This window comes from Serinus canaria, chromosome 21 (assembly GCF_022539315.1).
Source record: "Serinus canaria isolate serCan28SL12 chromosome 21, serCan2020, whole genome shotgun sequence".
NCBI classification, from domain to species: Eukaryota; Metazoa; Chordata; class Aves; order Passeriformes; family Fringillidae; genus Serinus; species Serinus canaria.
The window spans coordinates 6,490,999-6,509,394 of NC_066334.1; the positions used below are offsets into that span (position 1 = coordinate 6,490,999).

Below are 18,396 nucleotides of genomic sequence, written 5' to 3' on the forward strand. Positions count from 1 at the left end.
ACTGGGATCAGTGGGACTGGGATCCCTGGGACAGGGGGAATTGGAACTGGGATCAGTGGAACTGGGATTGTTGGAATGGAAATCCCTGGGACTGGGATCACTGGGACTGTTGGACTGGGATCAGTGGAACCGGGATCACTGGGATCAGTGGGACTGGGATCAGTGGGACTGGGATCACTGGGACTGTTGGAACTGGGATCACTGGGACTGTTGGAACTGGGATCACTGGGACAGGGACTGTTGACTGGGATCAGTGGAACTGGGATCAGTGGGACTGTTGGACTGGGATCACTGGGACGGGACCTGGGACTGTTGACGGGACTGGGACTGAACTGGATGTGGACTGGGATCACTGGGACTGGGATCACTGGGACTGGGATCAGTGGGACTGTTGAACTGGGATCACTGGGACTGTTGGACTGGGATCAGTGGGACTGGGATCAGTGGGACTGGGATCACTGGGACTGTTGGACTGGGATCAGTGAATGGATGGGACTGGGATCCTGGGACAGGGACGTTGAACTGGGATCAGTGGAACTGGGATATGGGACTGTTGGACTGGGATCAGTGGGACTGGGATCAGTGGGACTGTTGGACTGGGATCACTGGGACTGAACTGGGACTGTTGGACTGGGATCAGTGGAACTGGGATCAGTGGAACTGGGATCAGTGGGACTGGGATCACTGGGACTGTTGGAACTGGGATCAGTGGGACTGTTGGACTGGGATCACTGGGACTGGGATCACTGGGACTGGGATCAGTGGGACTGGGATCACTGGGACTGTTGGACTGGGATCAGTGGAACTGGGATCAGTGGGACTGGGATTCCTGGGACAGGACAAATCCCAATCCTAACCCCCACCCCCATCCCACCCGTGGCCCCTCTCTCGCCGCCTCTATGGCACACAAAGATCCCTGGAATTGTCAGAACTCCTGGAATTGTCAGAACTCCTGGAATTGTCAGAACTCCTGGAATTCTCCCTTGGTGCCCCTCCCCTGGGTGGTTTCGTGGTTTCCCGGAGCTCCTGGAAATTCCCAGGAAATCCCTGGGAAAGGAGAGGCTCTGAAATGGAAACAAAAATCAGAAAATCAAACCAAAAAAAGCTCCTAAAACCCAAATAATTCTGTTAAAAAGGGGCGGGAGGGGAAGGGATTGAAAACATCCCATCCTCAGCTTGATCCCAACGCCCAAAAATCAAAATATCCCACCCAAAACGAGCGGGAAAAAAGGAGAAAAAGAGCAAAATCTCAATTTAATCAACCCAAGAAGCTTCCAGAAAACCACAATTAGCAAAAGGCAAAGTTTGAATTTTGGTTATTTTGGGGTAAATTTGGGGCTGAATTCAGGATTTTGCTGGGCTGGAGCTCCCGAGATTTCGTAATTATTAATTATTAATTAATTAATAATTTCATCATTCCTGATGGTGCAAGAAGAATTTGGGCAAGCCAAGGCTCCTTCCTGAAAATCCCTGAGGAATCCCAGGAAGGGCCAAAATCTGCATTTAGGGGTGGGAAAAAGGGAAAATTTAGTAAAAAAAATGAAGAGAAAAAGGAAAAAACTCCCTCAGGTTTTTGGGCCACTTTGGGCTGGGATTGGTGATTTATCTGTCAGGAAAAAACCATTAAAAAATAAATTTAAACCCATGAAAATCAGCTGGAAATGCACAAAATTTAACCCCAGGAAAAGCTGCACCCTAAAATATAAAAATAATTCCATATTTAAATGAAGAGGAGCAGAAAAAAGAGAAGTTCTGAGGGGAATTATAGAATAAAAAAAAATAAAAATAAAAATATAATATAAAGGAGAATTTCTAAAGGGTGGAAGAGAATTATAGAATAAATAAATATAAATCTAAAATATAAATATAAAGGAGAAGTTCTAAAGGGTGGAAAGGGATTAAGAATAAATAATAAATCTAAAATAAATAAAAATAAATATGAATATAAATATAAATAACAAATATAAATATAAACTTAATAAAATTAAATATAAGGAGAAGTTCTGAAAGGAATTAGAATAATATAAATGTAAATATAATATAATATAAAAGAGAAGTTCTAAAGGGTGGAAGGGAATGATAGATAAATATAAATATAAAGTATAAAATATAAAATAAATATAAATATAAAGAGAAGATTCTGAAGGTAATTTAAATAAAATAAATAATAAAATAAAATCAATATAATATAAAGGAGAAGTTCTAAAGGGTGGGAAGGGAATAGATAATATAAATATAAATCATAAATCATAAAATATAAATTAACTTACAATATAAATATAAAGAAGTTATGAAGTAGATAAAATTATAAAATATAAACAATAAAATAAAATAAAAATCTAATATAAAATATAAATAAAATATAAATATAAATATAAAGGAGAAGTTCTAAAGGGTGGAAGGGAATTCATAGAATAAAATATAAATATAACTATAAATATAAATAGTAAATATAAATGAGAAGTTCTGAAGGGTGGGTGTTCTGAGGGGAATTATAGAATAAATAAATAAATATAAATATCAACATATATAAATTTATTATTATAAATAGATAATTAGGTATATAAATATATGCATCTATAAATAAATATCCAAACATAAACATAAATACATTTTATAGAAATATAGAAATAAATATACACACTAAATAAATAATTTCGATTAATAAATAGAGATTAAAATAATATCTATTTGGGTCAAATATGGATGCAGGTGTAGCCTAAAATAATCTGAATTTTGGGGGATAAAGAGCTGAGATTTGGGTCTGGGGGCAGCTGGTCCCTGAAATAATCTGAATTTTGGGGGATTCCAGGAAAGAGGAAGAGACAGGAGGTGAAATTTTGGGTCTGGGTGGAGGCAGAGCCAAAAATAATCCAAATTTTGGGGGATTCCAGGAAGGATGAAGCTCAAAATTTGGGTCTGGGTGCAGGCGGAGCTGAAATAACCCAAATTTTTGGGGATTCAGAAGGATGAAGCTCAAAATTTGGTTCTGGGGCTGATGTTACCTAAAATAAACCAAATTTTGGGGGGATTTTGAAGGGATGAAGGCACAGGAGCTGAATTTTGGCTCTGGGTGCAGGGATCCTAAAAATCAAATTTGGGGGTCCGGAGGATGAAGCTCAAATTGGTCTGGGCAGGTGGCAAATAATCTGAATTTGGGGGTAAGAGCTAAATTGGTTGGGTGCGGATCTCCTGAAAACCAAATTTGGGGGGGATTTTGAAGGGATGAAGGGACAGGAGCTGAATTTCCTCCTCTGGAGCTGCAGCTCCCGGCTGAGAATTCCTCCCTTTTCCCAGGAAAATCCCCAATTTCCCTCCCCTGGGTTTTCCCTGGAGTTCCAGCTCCCAGGATCCCAAAATTCCCAGAAAAGCTTTTCCCTCCCTGCCCTGAAAGTGTCCCGGTCTCTCTTAGGGCTGGCCCGAGCTCCAGGACTGGGAGATTCCCCATGGAATTCTCTGGGAGATTCCCCATGGAATTCTCTGGGAGATTCCCCATGGAATTCTCTGGGAGATTCCCCATGGAATTCTCTGGGAGATTCCCCATGGAATTCTCTGGGAGATTCCCCATGGAATTCTCTGGGAGATTCCCCATGGAATTCTCTGCTCTCCTCCCAGCCCCCAGCCAGGGTAGGTCCAGCTCGGGAATTTTCTGCCCCCCAAGGAGGAACTGGGCGGGAATTTCGCTCCTGGCCCCGGAATTCCGGGGTTTCCTGGCGGGAAAGGGATGGGGGAGATCCGAGGGCTCTTCTGGGTGGGGACAAGGATGGGTTAAATCAGGAGAAAAAATAAAATGAAATAAAAAATGAAATGAAATGAAAGGAAAAGAAAATTAAAATAAAATTAAATAAAAAGAAAATAAAGAAATAAAAGGAAAATAAATAAAGTAAAGAAAAATATAATAAAATAAATAAAATAAAATGAAAAAGAAAAGAATAAAATAGAAAATAAAATTAAAATAAAATAAAAATAAATAAAATAAAATAAATAAGAAAATAGAAATAAATAAAATAAAATAAAGATAAAATAAATAAAATAAATAATAAATATAAGAAAACATAATAATAAAATAAATAAATAGAATAAAATAAACATAAAACTAAAAAATAAAATAACAAATAAATACATAATAAAATAGCATAGAAAAAAATAAATTACAACCCAGGTGAGTCTGATAAATAAAATAAGAGACTAAATAAAAAAAATAACCTAGAATAAATGAAATTAACAGCAGGTGGATTCTGAATAAACAAAATCAAATAAAACGTGGGTGATTCTGAAGAGATAAATAGAATAAAATAAATAAAATTGAATAAAAAGCAGGTGATTCTGAATAGATCAATAGAATAAAGAAAGAATGAAATAAATGAAAGAAATAAAAAGGGGGTGATTCTGAATAAATCAATGGAATAAAATAAATAAAATAAAATGAAATTAAAAAGTGGGTGATTCTGAAGAGATCAATAGAATAAAATAAAATAGAAATAAATGAAATAAAAGGGGGGTGATTCTGAATAAATGAATGAAAATTAAATAAATAAAAGAAAATAATTAAATAATGTGAAATAAAGGAATAAAATAGATAAATTAGAATAGAATAGAATAGAATAGAATAGAATAGAACGGAACGCAACACAACGGAATAGAATGGAATAGAATAGAATGGAATAGAATAGAATGGAATGGAATAGAATAGAATAGAATGAAATAAAATAGAAAATAAAATAAAATCAAATGGAATAAAGAGCTGGAAGACTGGAATGAAATGATTGCAGTGCTGTTGTTCTCCTGCAGGCTCTGCCCGGGCTCCGTTCCCCTCGGGGGGCTCCATCATGTCCTGCTTCCCGCAGCTGTGGCGCTCCAGCACGCCCGAGTCTCCGTCCAGCCCGGAGCCCGGCGCGGTGCCCGGGGCGGTGCCCGGGGCGGTGCCGCTCAGCCCGCTGGCGCTGCCGTCGCCGGGCGATGCCCGCAGGAAGGGTCGCTCCCCCTTGGGCTCCCCGAGCTGCGCCAGCCCCGGCTCTCCCAAGCCGGCCTCGCCCGTCGAGTGCTCCATCTGCTTCAACACCTACGACAACACCTTCAAGACGCCCAAGCTGCTGCAGTGCTCGCACGTGTTCTGCCTGGAGTGCGTGGCGCGGCTGAGCGCGGCGCTGGGCGCCGGCCAGGAGCTGCTGCCGTGCCCCTTCTGCCGCCAGCCCACCAGCCTGCCCAGCCAGGGCGCGCCCGGCCTGCGCACCAGCCGCGAGCTGCTGGCCACGCTGCCGCCCGAGCTGCAGCACGAACGCGAGCTCTGGATGGACGGCACCAAGCTCTGCTGCCGCCGCGCCTCGGCCGACGCCGAGAACCCCGAGTCGTGTCTGTCCGTGGACGTGGCCCTGAGCAAGGCCGAGAGCGCCGAGGCGGCTCCGGGGGGGCTGGCGGGGCGGCTGTCGCGCTGCGAGCTCTGCGACGACTGGAAGCGCGTGGTGCTGCTCTCGGCGCTGCTCATCATCCTCTTCTGCATCATCCTGTGGCCCGTGCAGTGCGCGCTCAAGACGGGAAACCTGCGCTGCTTCACGCGGACTGCGGCCGTCAGCCGGCCCGAGCTGCTGCCCCCCAAAGCCACCGCGGCGGCCGCGGCGGTGACACGGCCGCCCTTCCAGTAGGGACAGGCCACTGGGGCTGCTCAGGGATGGGACCTTCTGTCCTGGTCACAGGGCCACCCTTCCAGTAGGGACAGGCCACTGGGGCCACTCAGGGATGGGACCTTCTGTCCTGGCAGAATTTGAGAGAAAATCCCCATTCCAGTAGTGCCAGAGCCTCTGGATCTGCTCAGGGATGGGGACAAGGACGGGGCTGTCTGTCCTGGCAGAATCTGTCACACGGCCGCCCTTCCAGTAGGGACAGGGCCCTGGAGCCGCTCAGGAATGGGGACAGGGACAGGACCTGCTGCTCTGACAGGATCTGGGACAAAACCCCTCTGCAGTAGCACCAGGAGCTCCTGGATCTGCTCAGGGATGGGGACAAGGATGGGACCTTCTGTCCTGGCAGAATCTGAGACAAAATCCCCATTCCAGCAGAGCCAGAGCCGCTGGATCTGCTCAGCTCCACGGGGACAAGGGACAGGACAAAGCCCTTTGTCTGTCTGTCTGTCCTTTCTGCTCGGCTCCACGGGGACAAGGGACAGGACAAAGCCCTTTGTCTGTCTGTCTGTCTGTCTGTCCTTTCTGCTCGGCTCCATGGGGACAAGGGACAAGCCAAAGCCTTTCCTGGATCTGTGCTCCACCCCCAGGGCGGCGGTGCCAAGCAGGACCCGCTGCATTCCTGAGATCCTGGGCAGGTCCCACATCCCCGCTCATCGCGCTCCCGAGCCTCTGGAATGTCATTGTCCCTCTGGAATGTCCTGCCCGTGCCTCTGGAATTTCCTTCCCGTGCCTCTGGACTGTCCTTGTCCCTCTGGAATGTCCTTCCCTTGCCTCTGGACTGTCCTTGTCCCTCTGGAATGTCCTTCCCGAGCCTCTGGAATGTCCCCGTGCATCCTGCTGCAGGCTCTCCTGGAATCCGGGGCTGGGAATGCACCCAGGGCTCCCCAGGCTCCCCCTTCTCCAGCTCCTGAGGGAATAAAGGGATTTTTTTTTCTTTCCTGGAGCAGCTCAGTGATTATTCCTGTGAGGAGCTGGGATGGGGAGGGCTGGAGGAACAGATGGGAAACCCCAGAATTCCAGAGGCTGGGAAGGTGAATCCTGAATTCCACAGGTTGGGAGGGTGAAACACCCAAATTCCAGAGGCTTGGGAGGGTGAAACCCCAGAATTCCAGAGGCTGGGAGGATGAAACACCCAAATTCCAGAGGCTGGGAAGGTGAATGCTGAATTCCACAGGTTGGGAGGGTGAAACACCCAAATTCCAGAGGCTTGGGAAGGTGAAACCCCAGAATTCCAGAGGCTGGGAAGGGAAAACACCCAAATTCCAGAGGCTGGGAAGGTTCCCGGGTGCTGAGGGGATAAAAGAGACAAATAAGGAAAAGTGGAGACTCCCACGAGCTGACACCACAGAGGAGAGGAGGGAAAAGCACAAAACTCCTGCAGAACCCTGGGATTGGGGTTGGAATTCCTGGAATTGAGGAGAGGCAGGAGCTCTCCCTGCTCTGCCCAGCACACAGCACCAAGAAAAGCAGGATTCTCCTTTGGCCCAGGGAAAAAGAAGAAGCAGCAGGCCCCTTAAAAACCTCTTGAATCGTTTCCAAACTTTATTTCGGGGTGATTGGACGAAAGACACGAGTTAGTAATGGTTACATCATGCTGCTCCTCCCCTGCCAGGGCTCAGCCAGCAGCTCCCCAAGCCAGGCATTCACCCTCTCCATGGACACCTCAGGGGTTTAAATTAAAAAAAAAACCAAAAATAATCAAATCCAGAAAAAAACCCAACCTCAATGTCTCTTTTTTTTGTTGTTTTTTTTTTTTTTTTTTTTTTTGGTTTTTTTTTTTTTTTTTTTTTTGGTTTTTTTTTGGGTTTTTTTTTTTGTTTTTTTGCATGTTCTGTGGTAGAAATGTTGTTAAAAACAAAGCCCAGGTGAATGTGCTGCTGGAAATTCCAAATGCTCCCCCACGAGGACACAAATCCTGGTTTAAGGCATTTCCAAGCCCCAGCAAAAGCAGAATGGGGTTTTATATTTATTTTTGTTCAATTCTTGGGGTTTTTTTTTTTTTTTTTGCTCTTTCTTGACTTCATTCCTGAAAATCAGCAGCTTCCCCATCCCCCTGGAGCTGGAACACCGGCCCAGCTGGGAATGCCATTCCCAAAACAAGGACTGGGGCACTCCCAGCCCCCTCCCTCCCATCCCACCCCAGCATTTCCCACCAGGAATCCCAGTCTGGACCCAGCAGCCCCCAAAAAAATGGGAATTTTGGCACGCACAGAACCCCCAGGCACAGCAGAGCCCTCATCCCAGGCAGGGCACAGCCCCCAGGGAAGGTCTGACCCTGCATTTCCCACAGCAATGTCACAGGTTGGCAACATTTATTTATTTATTTTTTTTTTTTAAATCAAATAAATGAAATCAAAGCAGATCCAAGTGGTTTTTCCATTGGTTTTCCCTCTTGGTTCCACCTTTGTTCAGAGCTCACCCTGAGAGAAGAAATTTGACCTTTCCTGGCTCAAAAGTTGGTGCCAAAACCCCCATTTCAAAGGGTGCCCTGCAAGGTGGGGTAGAAATTTAGGGAAAAAAAAGCCAAATTTTGGCACCTCGGGCAGGAACCCCCCCCCAGACCCTGCAGATGAATCCCCAAAGTTGTTTTTCCACAGAGAAATCCCAGCTGAGGGTGGGAAAGGGACAGAGAGGCCACAAACCAGCAGGAAATCCTTCCATGGAGAAGGAATCCCAAAGGAAGATGGGATTTCTTCCAGAGCTGGGATCCATCTCCACCTCCAGGAGACCCCGAGCTGCAGCCACACCCCAGAAACTTCACAACTGGCCCCAAAGTTTTCCCTTTCCTGGAAGAAAATGCTTCAAATTCCCCCCCAAGGACTCCCCAGCCCCGCTCCTGCTCCTGTTGGAGCCGTTCCTGCAGGGCTGGCAGCATCCAGAGAATGTGGAAGACCCAAAAACTCCAAGTCCAAGGTGAAAAATTCCAAATTTTCCTGGTGGGAGAGGCTCCAGGGGCAGCTCTGCCTTGCCAGGCTGGGAGCCAGAGGCTGGAGAAGGCTGTGGGGGCGTGGAAGGACACGGCCAGGAGATCTCTGAGGGGGGACAAGGGAATCTCCTGGTCCTCCTGGAAGAGGGAGAGAATTCCCAGCTCCTGGGGAGGAGCTCCAGGTGACCCCAGCACGAGGGAGGCCGGGGAGGGCTCAGGACGCGTCTGGATCGACACAAAATGTGGCAGTGAGGTTTCACAGCTGCTCCTGCACGTGTCCAAGAGGGAGAGGAGGAGGAGAACCGCTGGAAAAATCCACATTTTTGTCTCTGAGTCCAGCAAAGAGTCCCGAGGCGAGCGCAGAGCGAAGCTGGGGCCGGGCTCTCTCCCTTCCAGTGCGTGGCATCCCTGATCTGAGCAGAGCTCGGAGGAGAAAAGCACTTGAGATCCTTAGACACATAAATTACAGTGAGAGGAACGGGGGGCAGCAGGAATCAGGTGAAGGTTTGGAAGAGCCAGAGCCCGGAGCAGGGTGGGAATTCCCACCCCGTGGATCCGTCAAGGCCTCGCCAGCACCAGCAGCGTTTCCCCCACAGGAAAACGGGGTTGTTTTTGGGAACAAAGCCCCCAAAAAACACCAGGAAAAAAAAGGGGGGAAAACAACCCCAGAACAGAAGAAGCTTCAAGTATGAAGAAGATGGATGCTGCAGTGGGAGAGTTCTGGTGTCCCCCCTCGAGCTCTGCTCCGCTGCCCGGGCCGAGCCTCGCGCCCCCAGAGCCCGACAGCCAAAAGGGTTTCCTGCCCTCCCTGACCCCCCCAAAAATATAAAAAGCAATAAGTTTACAAAAATAGAAAATAATTACAGCAATAGGCAGGAGGGAGGGAGGGGAGGCGGGAGGGAGGGAGGTCCCTGGGCTCTACTGGGCCGAGCAGTGCAATATCCGGGGCTGGTTCAGAGCGTCCTCCAGCAGGTGCAGCTCCCGCCGGTCCACGAGCACGTCCCGCATGCAGCCCACGAAACCCGTGCTGAAAGCCTTGGGCAGGCGCTGGGGCACGCTCAGCTTGTCCAGACCCCCTGGGAACACAGCAGGGGTCAGCTGGGACAGGGGACAGAGCAGGGGACAGCACAGGGGACAGGGGATAGAGCAGGGGGCAGCACAGGGGACAGGGGATAGAGCAGGGGACAGCAGAGGGGACAGGGGCACGTCCCGCATGCAGCCCACGAAACCCGTGCTGAAAGCCTTGGGCAGGCGCTGGGACACGCTCAGCTTGTCCAGACCCCCTGGGAATGGAATGGGGTCAGCTGGGACAGGGACACAGCAGAGGACACAGCAGGGGACAGGGGACAGAGCAGGGGACAGCACAGGGGACAGGGGACAGCACAGGGGACAGGGGACAGCAGAGGGGACAGCACAGGGGACAGGGGATAGAGCAGGGGACAGGACAGGGGACAGGGGACAGCAGAGGGGACAGCACAGGGGACAGGGGCATGTCCCGCATGCAGCCCACGAAACCCGTGCTGAAGGCCTTGGGGCACGCTCAGCTTGTCCAGCCCCCCTGGGAGTGGAATGGGGTCAGCTGGGACTGGGGACAGCACAGGGGACAAAGGACAGCCCCCCTGAAATGGCACAGCATCAGCTCAGGGCAGGGGATAAGGGACAGACAGACAGGACAGCACAGGGGACAGGGGATTTTTCAGCCACCTGAGAGGGCTGAAGGGAGGGAGGGAGGGAGATGCCCAAGGTCCCCAGCCCTCCCAGGGAGTGTCCCCAAGGTCCCCAGCCCTCCCAGGGAGTGTCCCCAAGGTCCCCAGCCCTCCCAGGGAGATGTCCCCAAGGTCCCCAGCCCTCCCAGGGAGTGTCCCCAAGGTCCCCAGCCCTCCCAGGGAGTGTCCCCAGTGTCCCCTCCCTCCGTGCTCACCCAGCCACAGCGCCCCATCCGTGTCCAGCTGCGTGGCCCCGAGCGGGGAGGAGCCGGCGATGGGGGCCTCGTTCCCAACCTGCAGGGAGCCTTCCCTCTGCACCCTGCTCCAGGGGGAACAGCAGGAATTCAGGAACGGCCCCAGAGCCAGCCCAGAGCTGCTCCCTGAACATCCTGACACTGGGAACCACCGGGGGGCAGGTTTTGGGATAATCTCCACCCCACCTGGGATATCCCCAATTTTGGGATAGATTTTGGGATAATCTCCACCCCATCTGGGATATCCCCAATTTTGGGATAGATTTTGGGATAATCTCCACCCCACCTGGGATATCCCCTCCCCTCCTTTTCCAGCTGCAGGGCTGTGGTTTATTTTTTCTGTATCCTAAACTCTAAAACTGTGAACATTCCTTTACTGAATGTGTGTCTGCTTTAAACTCTAAATCCACATTCCCACTTCTGGAACCTGAGTCTGGGAGTCTTTTCCAAGGTCTCAGACCAAATCCTGGGTTTAATTCTAAGCTTTGGCCTCCAGGCCCAAAGCTCTGAGAGTTCTTATCCAAGGGGAGATCCTTGGGGATCACGGGGCTCAGCTGCCTCATTCCCAGCTTTTCCACCCTGATCCCAATCCTGATCCGGAGCCTGATCCCCGATCCCAATCCTGATCCTGATCCAAATCCAGATCCAGAGCCTAATCCTAATCCTGATCCAGATCCGGATCCTGATCCAGAGCCTGATCCTGATCCCAATCCAGATACCAATTCTGATACAGAGCCTAATCCCAATCCTGATCCAGATCCCAATCCTGATCTCGATCCAGATCCCGATCCCCCCAATCCTGATCCAGAGCCTGATCCCAATCTAGATCTTGTTCCCAATCCCAATCCAGATCCTGATCTGAATCCCAATCTAGAGTCCAATCCTGATCCAGATCCCAATCTAGATCCCAATCACAATCCTGACCTCAATCCCAATCCAGATCCAAATCCTGACCCCAATCCAGATCCCGACCCCAATCCAGATCCTGACCCCAATCCAGATCCTGACCCCAATCCAGATCCTGACCCCAATCCAGATCCAAATCCCAACCCCAATCCAGATCCCAACCCCAATCCAGATCCCAATCCCGATCCAGATCCTGACTCAGATCCCAATCCAGATCCAAATCCCAACCCCAATCCAGATCCTGACTCAGATCCCAATCCTGATCAAGATCCAGATCCTGACCCCAATCCAGATCCAAATCCCAACCCCAATCCAGATCCCAATCCTGATCCAGATCCAGATCCTGACCCCAACCCCGATCCAGACCCACATACCAGTCCACCACATAAAGAGAAAGGAAACGCCTAGACATAGACGAAAAGAGAAAGAGCAATATGACAAGAAAATAAAGGCGGGACGCCTTGACCTGGAGGCGCGGATGTGCACCCACTGGTTGGTGTTGACGGGCACGCTGGAGCGCAGGGTGACGGCCTTGGAGCCCAGGTCGTAGCTGAGCTGCACGAAGCCGTCCACGATGGCCAGGGCGATGTAATCCGACCGGTCCAGCCCCTTCCCGCTCCACAGCAGCAGCCCCTGCGTCGCCTCCGTCTTGATGCTCAGCTCAAAGTGGTTGGACTGCAGGGCCTTCTCACTGCGGGGACAGCACGGCAGCTCTGCCAGCAGCCTCCCCCTCATCCTCATCCTCATCCTCATCCGCAGGCCGCAGCCTCAGCCGCAGCCGCAGCCGCCGCCGAAGCATCCTTCCCCGCAGCGGCAGCCGCCGCCTCCCCCTCACCCGCAGCCGCAGCCGCAACAGCAGAGCCGCAGCCTCAGCCGCCCCGGTATCCGCAGCCGCCGCCGCCCCCTCAGCCGCAGCCGCCCGCCGGCCCCGTCAGCCGCAGCCGCAGCCGCCGCCTCCCCCTCAGCCGCAGCCGCAGCCTCCCCCTCAGCCGCCGCCGGCCCCGCAGCCGCAGTCCGCATCCGCCGCCTCCCCCTCATGCTCCGCCGTCCCCTCAGCCTCAGCCTTAGCAGCTGAGCCGCATCCTCATCCTGCAGCCGCTCACCGACAACCGACGCAGCCGCCCGCTCGAAGCCTCCGCCTTCCCCTCATCCTCATCCTCATCCTCCCCCTCATCACTCCTCCATCCCACCTCAGCCTCATCCTCCCTCTCATCCCCATCCTCCTCCTCCTCCTCCTCCTCCCTCTCCTCCTCCTCCTCCCCGGGGGATGAGCTCCCCGCCTGTCCCCACCTGCTGGCCTGCAGGGTCACAGGTTTGGGATCATCTCCATCCCACCCCGCAGCTCGGAGCTGGGATAACCTCCATCCCACTGCTGGGATACACAGGAAAGGTCTGGGCCCACCTGCTGCCCCCTGAAGGGTGCCAGATTTTGGGATAACCTCCATCCCACTCCTGGGGTTCCCAACCAGGATCTTCCCAAGGAGATTCTTTGGAGATTCCTTGCTTTTATCCTCATGGGGCACAAGGATCAATCCCTGCCAGCTGTGACACAGCAGCTGTGGCACCCTGGGGACTGTCACGGGAAGGGCATGGAGGAACAAAACCTTTTCCCAAGGGAGGAGGGAAGGAAAGATGGGATTTTCCCCAGGTTGGATCCTGATTTTTGCTGGCAACAGCTGGAGTGGGACACACAGAGACACCACAGAGAGGTTTTTATTCCCGAGGGATGCTGCATCCAGGGGTGGGACACGGCCCCGCTGTCCCTGCAGGGCCCCTCAGCCTGGGGCTGGTGGCACTTGGCCATCCCCCCCCTGTGCAGAGCTCATCCCTCACGGATAAAAAGCCAGGACAGGGACACAGAGGACACACACAGGGACACAGGGACATGCTGAGGCATCATAACAGAGGAAGGGCAAGACAGGACAACAGACACGAGAAAACAGAAGAACTGCGAGCACGAGAGGGGAGCACACCTGGACACTCACCTGGGCTCCGAGGGGAAATCCAGCGCCTCGGGACTCGGATGGGAGAAAAGGGAGGGGACAGAGCAAGGCGAAGCCGGGGCAGGAGGAGACCTGGCCATCGCCTGCCTGACTGTAACTGCGACCGAACAGGGAATGCGGAGGAGGAAAAGGGGGGAAGGGACGGGGAAGGGAAGGGAAGGGAAGGGACGGGAGCAGCGGAAGGAAGGGAGGGAAGGGAAGGGAAGGGACGGGACAGGGCCGGAGGGAAGGGAAGGGCGGACGGGAGGGAAGGGCACGGGGAAGGGAAGGGAAGGGTACGAGGGAAGTTTAGGGCAGGTAAGGGAAGTGGAAGGACTTGACTGGCGTGACTTTCATTTCCTTTAAGTTCCTGCCGTTCCTTGCCTTGCCTTGCCTGTTCCTTTTCACTTTGAATTGCCTTTTCACTTTTCCTTTTCCTTTCCCTTTTCCTTTCCCTTTTCCTTTTCCTTTTCTCACCCTGGAGGAGGAAAAATCCACATTTATGGGCAGCCAAACCCAGCAGGGGTTTGGGAGCAGCACAGCCCAAACTGGCTGGGAAAAGTCTGGGAAAAGGCTGGGAATGGTGACATTCCCTCTGCAGGGACACGAGGCAGCAGGGAAGTGGCTCAGGGAGGGGACACAGGGACAGCTGTGAGCTCCCACTGCTGGAGGGCACTGCCCAGCTTAGGAGGACGCTCAGGATAATCCCAAAATTCCTAAAATTCCCTTTGCAGCCCCTCCCAACGGTGTGGACATGCAGGTGGTGGCTCTGCAGCCCCCCATGCACAGGCAGAGCTCAGAGGGCACACAGTGAGCTGGGATGGGGTGGGATGGGATGGGACAGGCAGGGATCCCCCCAAATCCCCCAAATCCCCCCCTTCCCACAGCAGGGAATGCTCTGCACAGAGCAGGGAATTGTAGGATCCCTTTTAGGGCTTCCCTTCCATGCAGGACAGACACACAGCAAATCTCAGCTGTCCAGGGATTGGGATTTGTCCCCATCCTCCTGCCCTGACCCTTTTCCTGACCCCTGATCCACGCTGGAGATGTTCTCAGGGGTTCCCAGTGCCACATCCACACGGGAAAAATCAAGGATCAGCACCCCCAGTTTCCATCTCCAACACCTCAGGCTGCTGCTGGAGCAGGAAGCCACAGGAATTTTCCTTCCCTGTGCTCATCCTTATTAAAATCATGCTTAAAAATTCCCTTGAGGCATGCTGGGGGGACAGCAGCTGGCTGTGGCAGGGTGGGGACAACACCTGGATGTGACACAGGTGAAGCAGCTCCTGCTCAGCCCCACCAGCTGCTGTCAGGGCCCTCCTCCCCCTGGAATGGGAAGAGTTTTCCACCAAAACCCCGGGAGAGGCCCCAGATTCCTCCCCCCAGCCCTGCCCCGGGCTCTGGGGTGACAATGGGGACGTGGTGAGGGTGGCAGGGCCGTACTTACGCTGGGATCTCATTGCTCAGGTGGCTTGGAAACAGAGAAACAGTGACATTGAGAAGGGACAGACACCCAGAGAGGGACAGACAGACACCCAGAGAGGGACAGACAGCAGCTCCACATGGACACCCCCCCACCCCAGCAGGGCTGGGACACCGGGAATGGGACAGACAGAAGGACACGGGAATCTCCTGAAGGGGGAATCTCCAGCCTGGAGGAGCTCAGGGGGAGCTCTGCTCATTCCCAGGATTCCAGAATTCCAGAGGGAATTCCCAAGGACAAGGAGGAATTTCCAGCTCAGGGGGAGCTCTGCTCATTCCCAGGAGGAATTCCCAAGGACAAGGAGGAATTTCCAGCTCAGGGGGAGCTGTGCTCATTCCCAGGAGGAATTCCCAAGGACAAGGAGGAATTTCCAGCTCAGGGGGAGCTCTGCTCATTCCCAGAAAGAATTCCCAATGATAAGGAGGAATTTCCAGCTTGGAGGAGCTCTGCTCATTCCCAGGAGGAATCCCAAGGCAAGGGGAATTTCAGCTCAGGGGGAGCTTGCTCATCCAGGAGGAATTCCCAAGGACAAGGAGGAATTCCAGTCAGGAGGAGCTGCTCATCCAGGGGGATCCCAAGGACAGGAGGAATTTCCAGCTCAGGGGGAGCTCTGCTCATTCCCAGAAAGAATTCCCAATGATAAGGAGGAATTTCCAGCTTGGAGGAGCTCTGCTCATTCCCAGGAGGAATTCCCAAGGACAAGGAGGAATTTCCAGCTCAGGGGGAGCTCTGCTCATTCCCAGGAGGAATTCCCAAGGACAAGGAGGAATTTCCAGCTCAGGGGGAGCTCTGCTCATTCCCAGGAGGAATTCCCATGGAGCAGCACATCCATGGCCACCCCAGGGTCCTCCCCAGCACGGGGTTGGGACAGTCCCACCTGTCCCATCCCTGAGGGACACTCGGGATCAATCTCCACCCCATTCCCAGCACCACAGCCAGGCCTGGAGCTGGGAATTTGGGGGAAACCAAGAGGGGAGAACCAGGAACATCCAGCCCCCTGTGGAGCTCCTGGGTCCCAGCTTTTCCCCACAAGATCAGCCCTGGTGGGGCAGGTACCTCTTGGTGACACCGCTGTGGAACTCCAGGTACGTGCGGCCATCGAAGGCCACGGCCTCGGTGTCCCCTGCTGCCTTCTCGATGATCACTGAGGGAGACAGGGAGATGGGAAGGGCCAGGAAAGACAGGGAATTCCTGGGAGATGGGAAAGGGACAGCCAGGAAAGGCAGGGAACTCCTGGGAGATGGGAAAGGGACGGCCAGGAAAGGCAGGGAACTCCTGGGAGATGGGAAGGGCCAGAAAAGGCAGGGAACTCCTGGGAGATGGGAAAGGAACAGACGGCCAGGAAAGGCAGGGAACTCCTGGGAGATGGGAAAGGAACGGCCAGGAAAGGCAGGGAACTCCTGGGAGATGGGAAAGGACCAGCCAGGAAAGGCAGGGAACTCCTGGGAGATGGGAAAGGACCAGGAAAGGCAGGGAACTCCTGGGAGATGGGAAAGGAACAGCCAGGAAAGGCAGGGAACTCCTGGGAGTTGGGAAAGGGACAGCCAGGAAAGGCAGGGAACTCCTGGGAGATGGGAAGGACCAGGAAAGGCAGGGAACTCTGGGAGATGGACAGCAGGAAAGGCAGGGAACTCCTGGGAGTTGGGAAAGGGACAGCCAGGAAAGGCAGGGAACTCCTGGGAGATGGGAAAGGAACGGCCAGGAAAGGCAGGGAACTCCTGGGAGATGGGAAAGGGACGCCAGGAAAGGCAGGGAACTCCTGGGAGATGGGAAAGGACCAGGAAAGGCAGGGAACTCCTGGGAGATGGGAAAGGAACAGCCAGGAAAGGCAGGGAACTCCTGGGAGATGGGAAAGGAACAGCCAGGAAAGGCAGGGAACTCCTGGGAGATGGGAAAGGAAGCCAACCCATCCCGTGGTTCCCCAGCCCAGCTCTCCAAGGGTTCTCTCCCAGAACTTCCTGATTTGTGCTCATTTTCATCACAACCCCTGCTGGACGTGCTGAACTTCTGCTGGAGGTTTTCCATCCAGTGCCACCTCCAACCCCCTGGGCCACCTCCCAACCTCGTGGGCCACTACCAGCTCCCCATGGCCACCCCTGTGGACCCCCTGTGCCACCCCAGCCCTGGTGGCACTCACCCTTCTCGCAGTGTGCCCCCCCTGTGCCACCCCAGCCCTGGTGGCACTCACCCTTCTCGCAGTGTGCCCCCGGGAAGCCCCTGTGGCCCCCCTGGTGACACCCCCAGCCCTGGTGGCACCCCCAGCCCTGGTGGCACTCACCCTTCTCGCAGTGTGCCCCCGAGAAGCCCCTGTGGCAGGAGCACTGGTAGCTGCCCAGGCTGGGGCTGCAGGTGCCACCGTGCTGGCACGGGTTGGGTTTCTGGGTGCAGGGGTGCCCCCGGAACGGGGTGACCTCCCTGGCACTGCGGATGTTCTGCTCCTTCAGCACGGGCACGCCGCCCACCGAGATCTGCGGGGGCAGGAGGGGCTCAGCCAGGAGCTGCTCAGGGCCTGGCAGGGACTTCCCAGAAAAATGGGAATTCCCATCCCTGGCAGCGTCCCAGGCCGGGCTGGGATGGTGGAAGGTGTCCCTGCCCATGGCACAGGGCCAGCCTGAAGGTTCCTCCAACCCACACCAGGCTGGGATCCTCTGATGGTCCTTCCCACCCACCTCGGGTCACCTGGGGACACCAGGCAGGGACCGTGGGGACAAGAGGAGATGGGAACCCATCCCTAGGGTGGGAACCCATCCATCCCAAAGGTGGGAACCCATCCCCAAAGGTGGGAATGCATCCCTAAAATGGGAATCCATCCCTGAGGTGGGAATCCATCCCTAAGATGACAGGAACTCATCCCAAAGGTGGGAACCCATCCCTAAAATGGGAATCCATCCTTGAGATGGTGGGAATCCATCCCTAAGATGGTGGGAATCCATTCCAAGTGTCCCCAAACTCCCCTTCTGTCCCCCACTGGTGCCACTTTTCCATCACCAGGACAGCTCCAGGCTCCATCCCAGGACAGGTGGGACATGGGGCTGTCCCAGGGGACACGGGGCTGTCCCTGCAGGACACTGGGCTGTCCCAGGGGACACGGGGCTGTCCCAGCAGGACACTGGGCTGTCCCAGGGGACACGGGGCTGTCCCAGCAGGACACTGAGCTGTCCCAGCAGGACACTGGGCTGTCCCAGGGGACACGGGCTGTCCAGCAGGACACTAGACTGACCCAGGGGACACGGGCTGTCCCAGCAGGACCACTAGACTGACCCAGGGACACTAGATGACCCAGGGGACACGGGGCCTGTCCCAGGGGACACACGGGGCTGTCACCGGGAGACACGGGGCTGTCCAGCAGGACATGGGCGTGTCCCAGGGGACACGGGGACTGTCCAGCAGGACACTGAGCGGTCCCAAGCGGACACTGGGCGTCCAGCAGGACACTGAGCTGTCCCAGCAGGACTGGG

At 53.4% G+C, this 18,396-nt stretch overlaps 2 protein-coding genes across 2 annotated transcripts in view; one reads left to right on the forward strand and one right to left on the reverse strand.

Moving 5' to 3' along the window:
* Window positions 1-3,724: 3,724 nt before the first annotated feature.
* Window positions 3,725-6,624, forward strand: RNF223 (ring finger protein 223). Its single transcript, XM_050982738.1, has 2 exons — window positions 3,725-3,751; window positions 4,773-6,624. The coding sequence occupies exons 1-2, from the start codon at window positions 3,725-3,727 to the stop codon at window positions 5,640-5,642; spliced, it is 897 nt and encodes a 298-aa protein (XP_050838695.1). The 3' UTR covers window positions 5,643-6,624.
* Window positions 6,625-7,205: 581 nt separating this feature from the next.
* AGRN (agrin) overlaps window positions 7,206-18,396 on the reverse strand; it is a 72,805-nt gene continuing 61,614 nt past the window's right edge. Inside the window, exons 17-24 of the mRNA XM_050982739.1 lie at window positions 18,252-18,391; window positions 17,217-17,607; window positions 15,995-16,082; window positions 14,903-14,926; window positions 13,459-13,491; window positions 11,940-12,164; window positions 10,529-10,632; window positions 7,206-9,683 (exon numbers count right to left, since the gene is read on the reverse strand). Coding sequence (XP_050838696.1) covers window positions 9,526-9,683; window positions 10,529-10,632; window positions 11,940-12,164; window positions 13,459-13,491; window positions 14,903-14,926; window positions 15,995-16,082; window positions 17,217-17,607; window positions 18,252-18,391 — 1,163 coding nt within the window. The 3' untranslated portion in view covers window positions 7,206-9,525. The remainder of the gene's footprint in view (window positions 9,684-10,528; window positions 10,633-11,939; window positions 12,165-13,458; window positions 13,492-14,902; window positions 14,927-15,994; window positions 16,083-17,216; window positions 17,608-18,251; window positions 18,392-18,396) is intronic.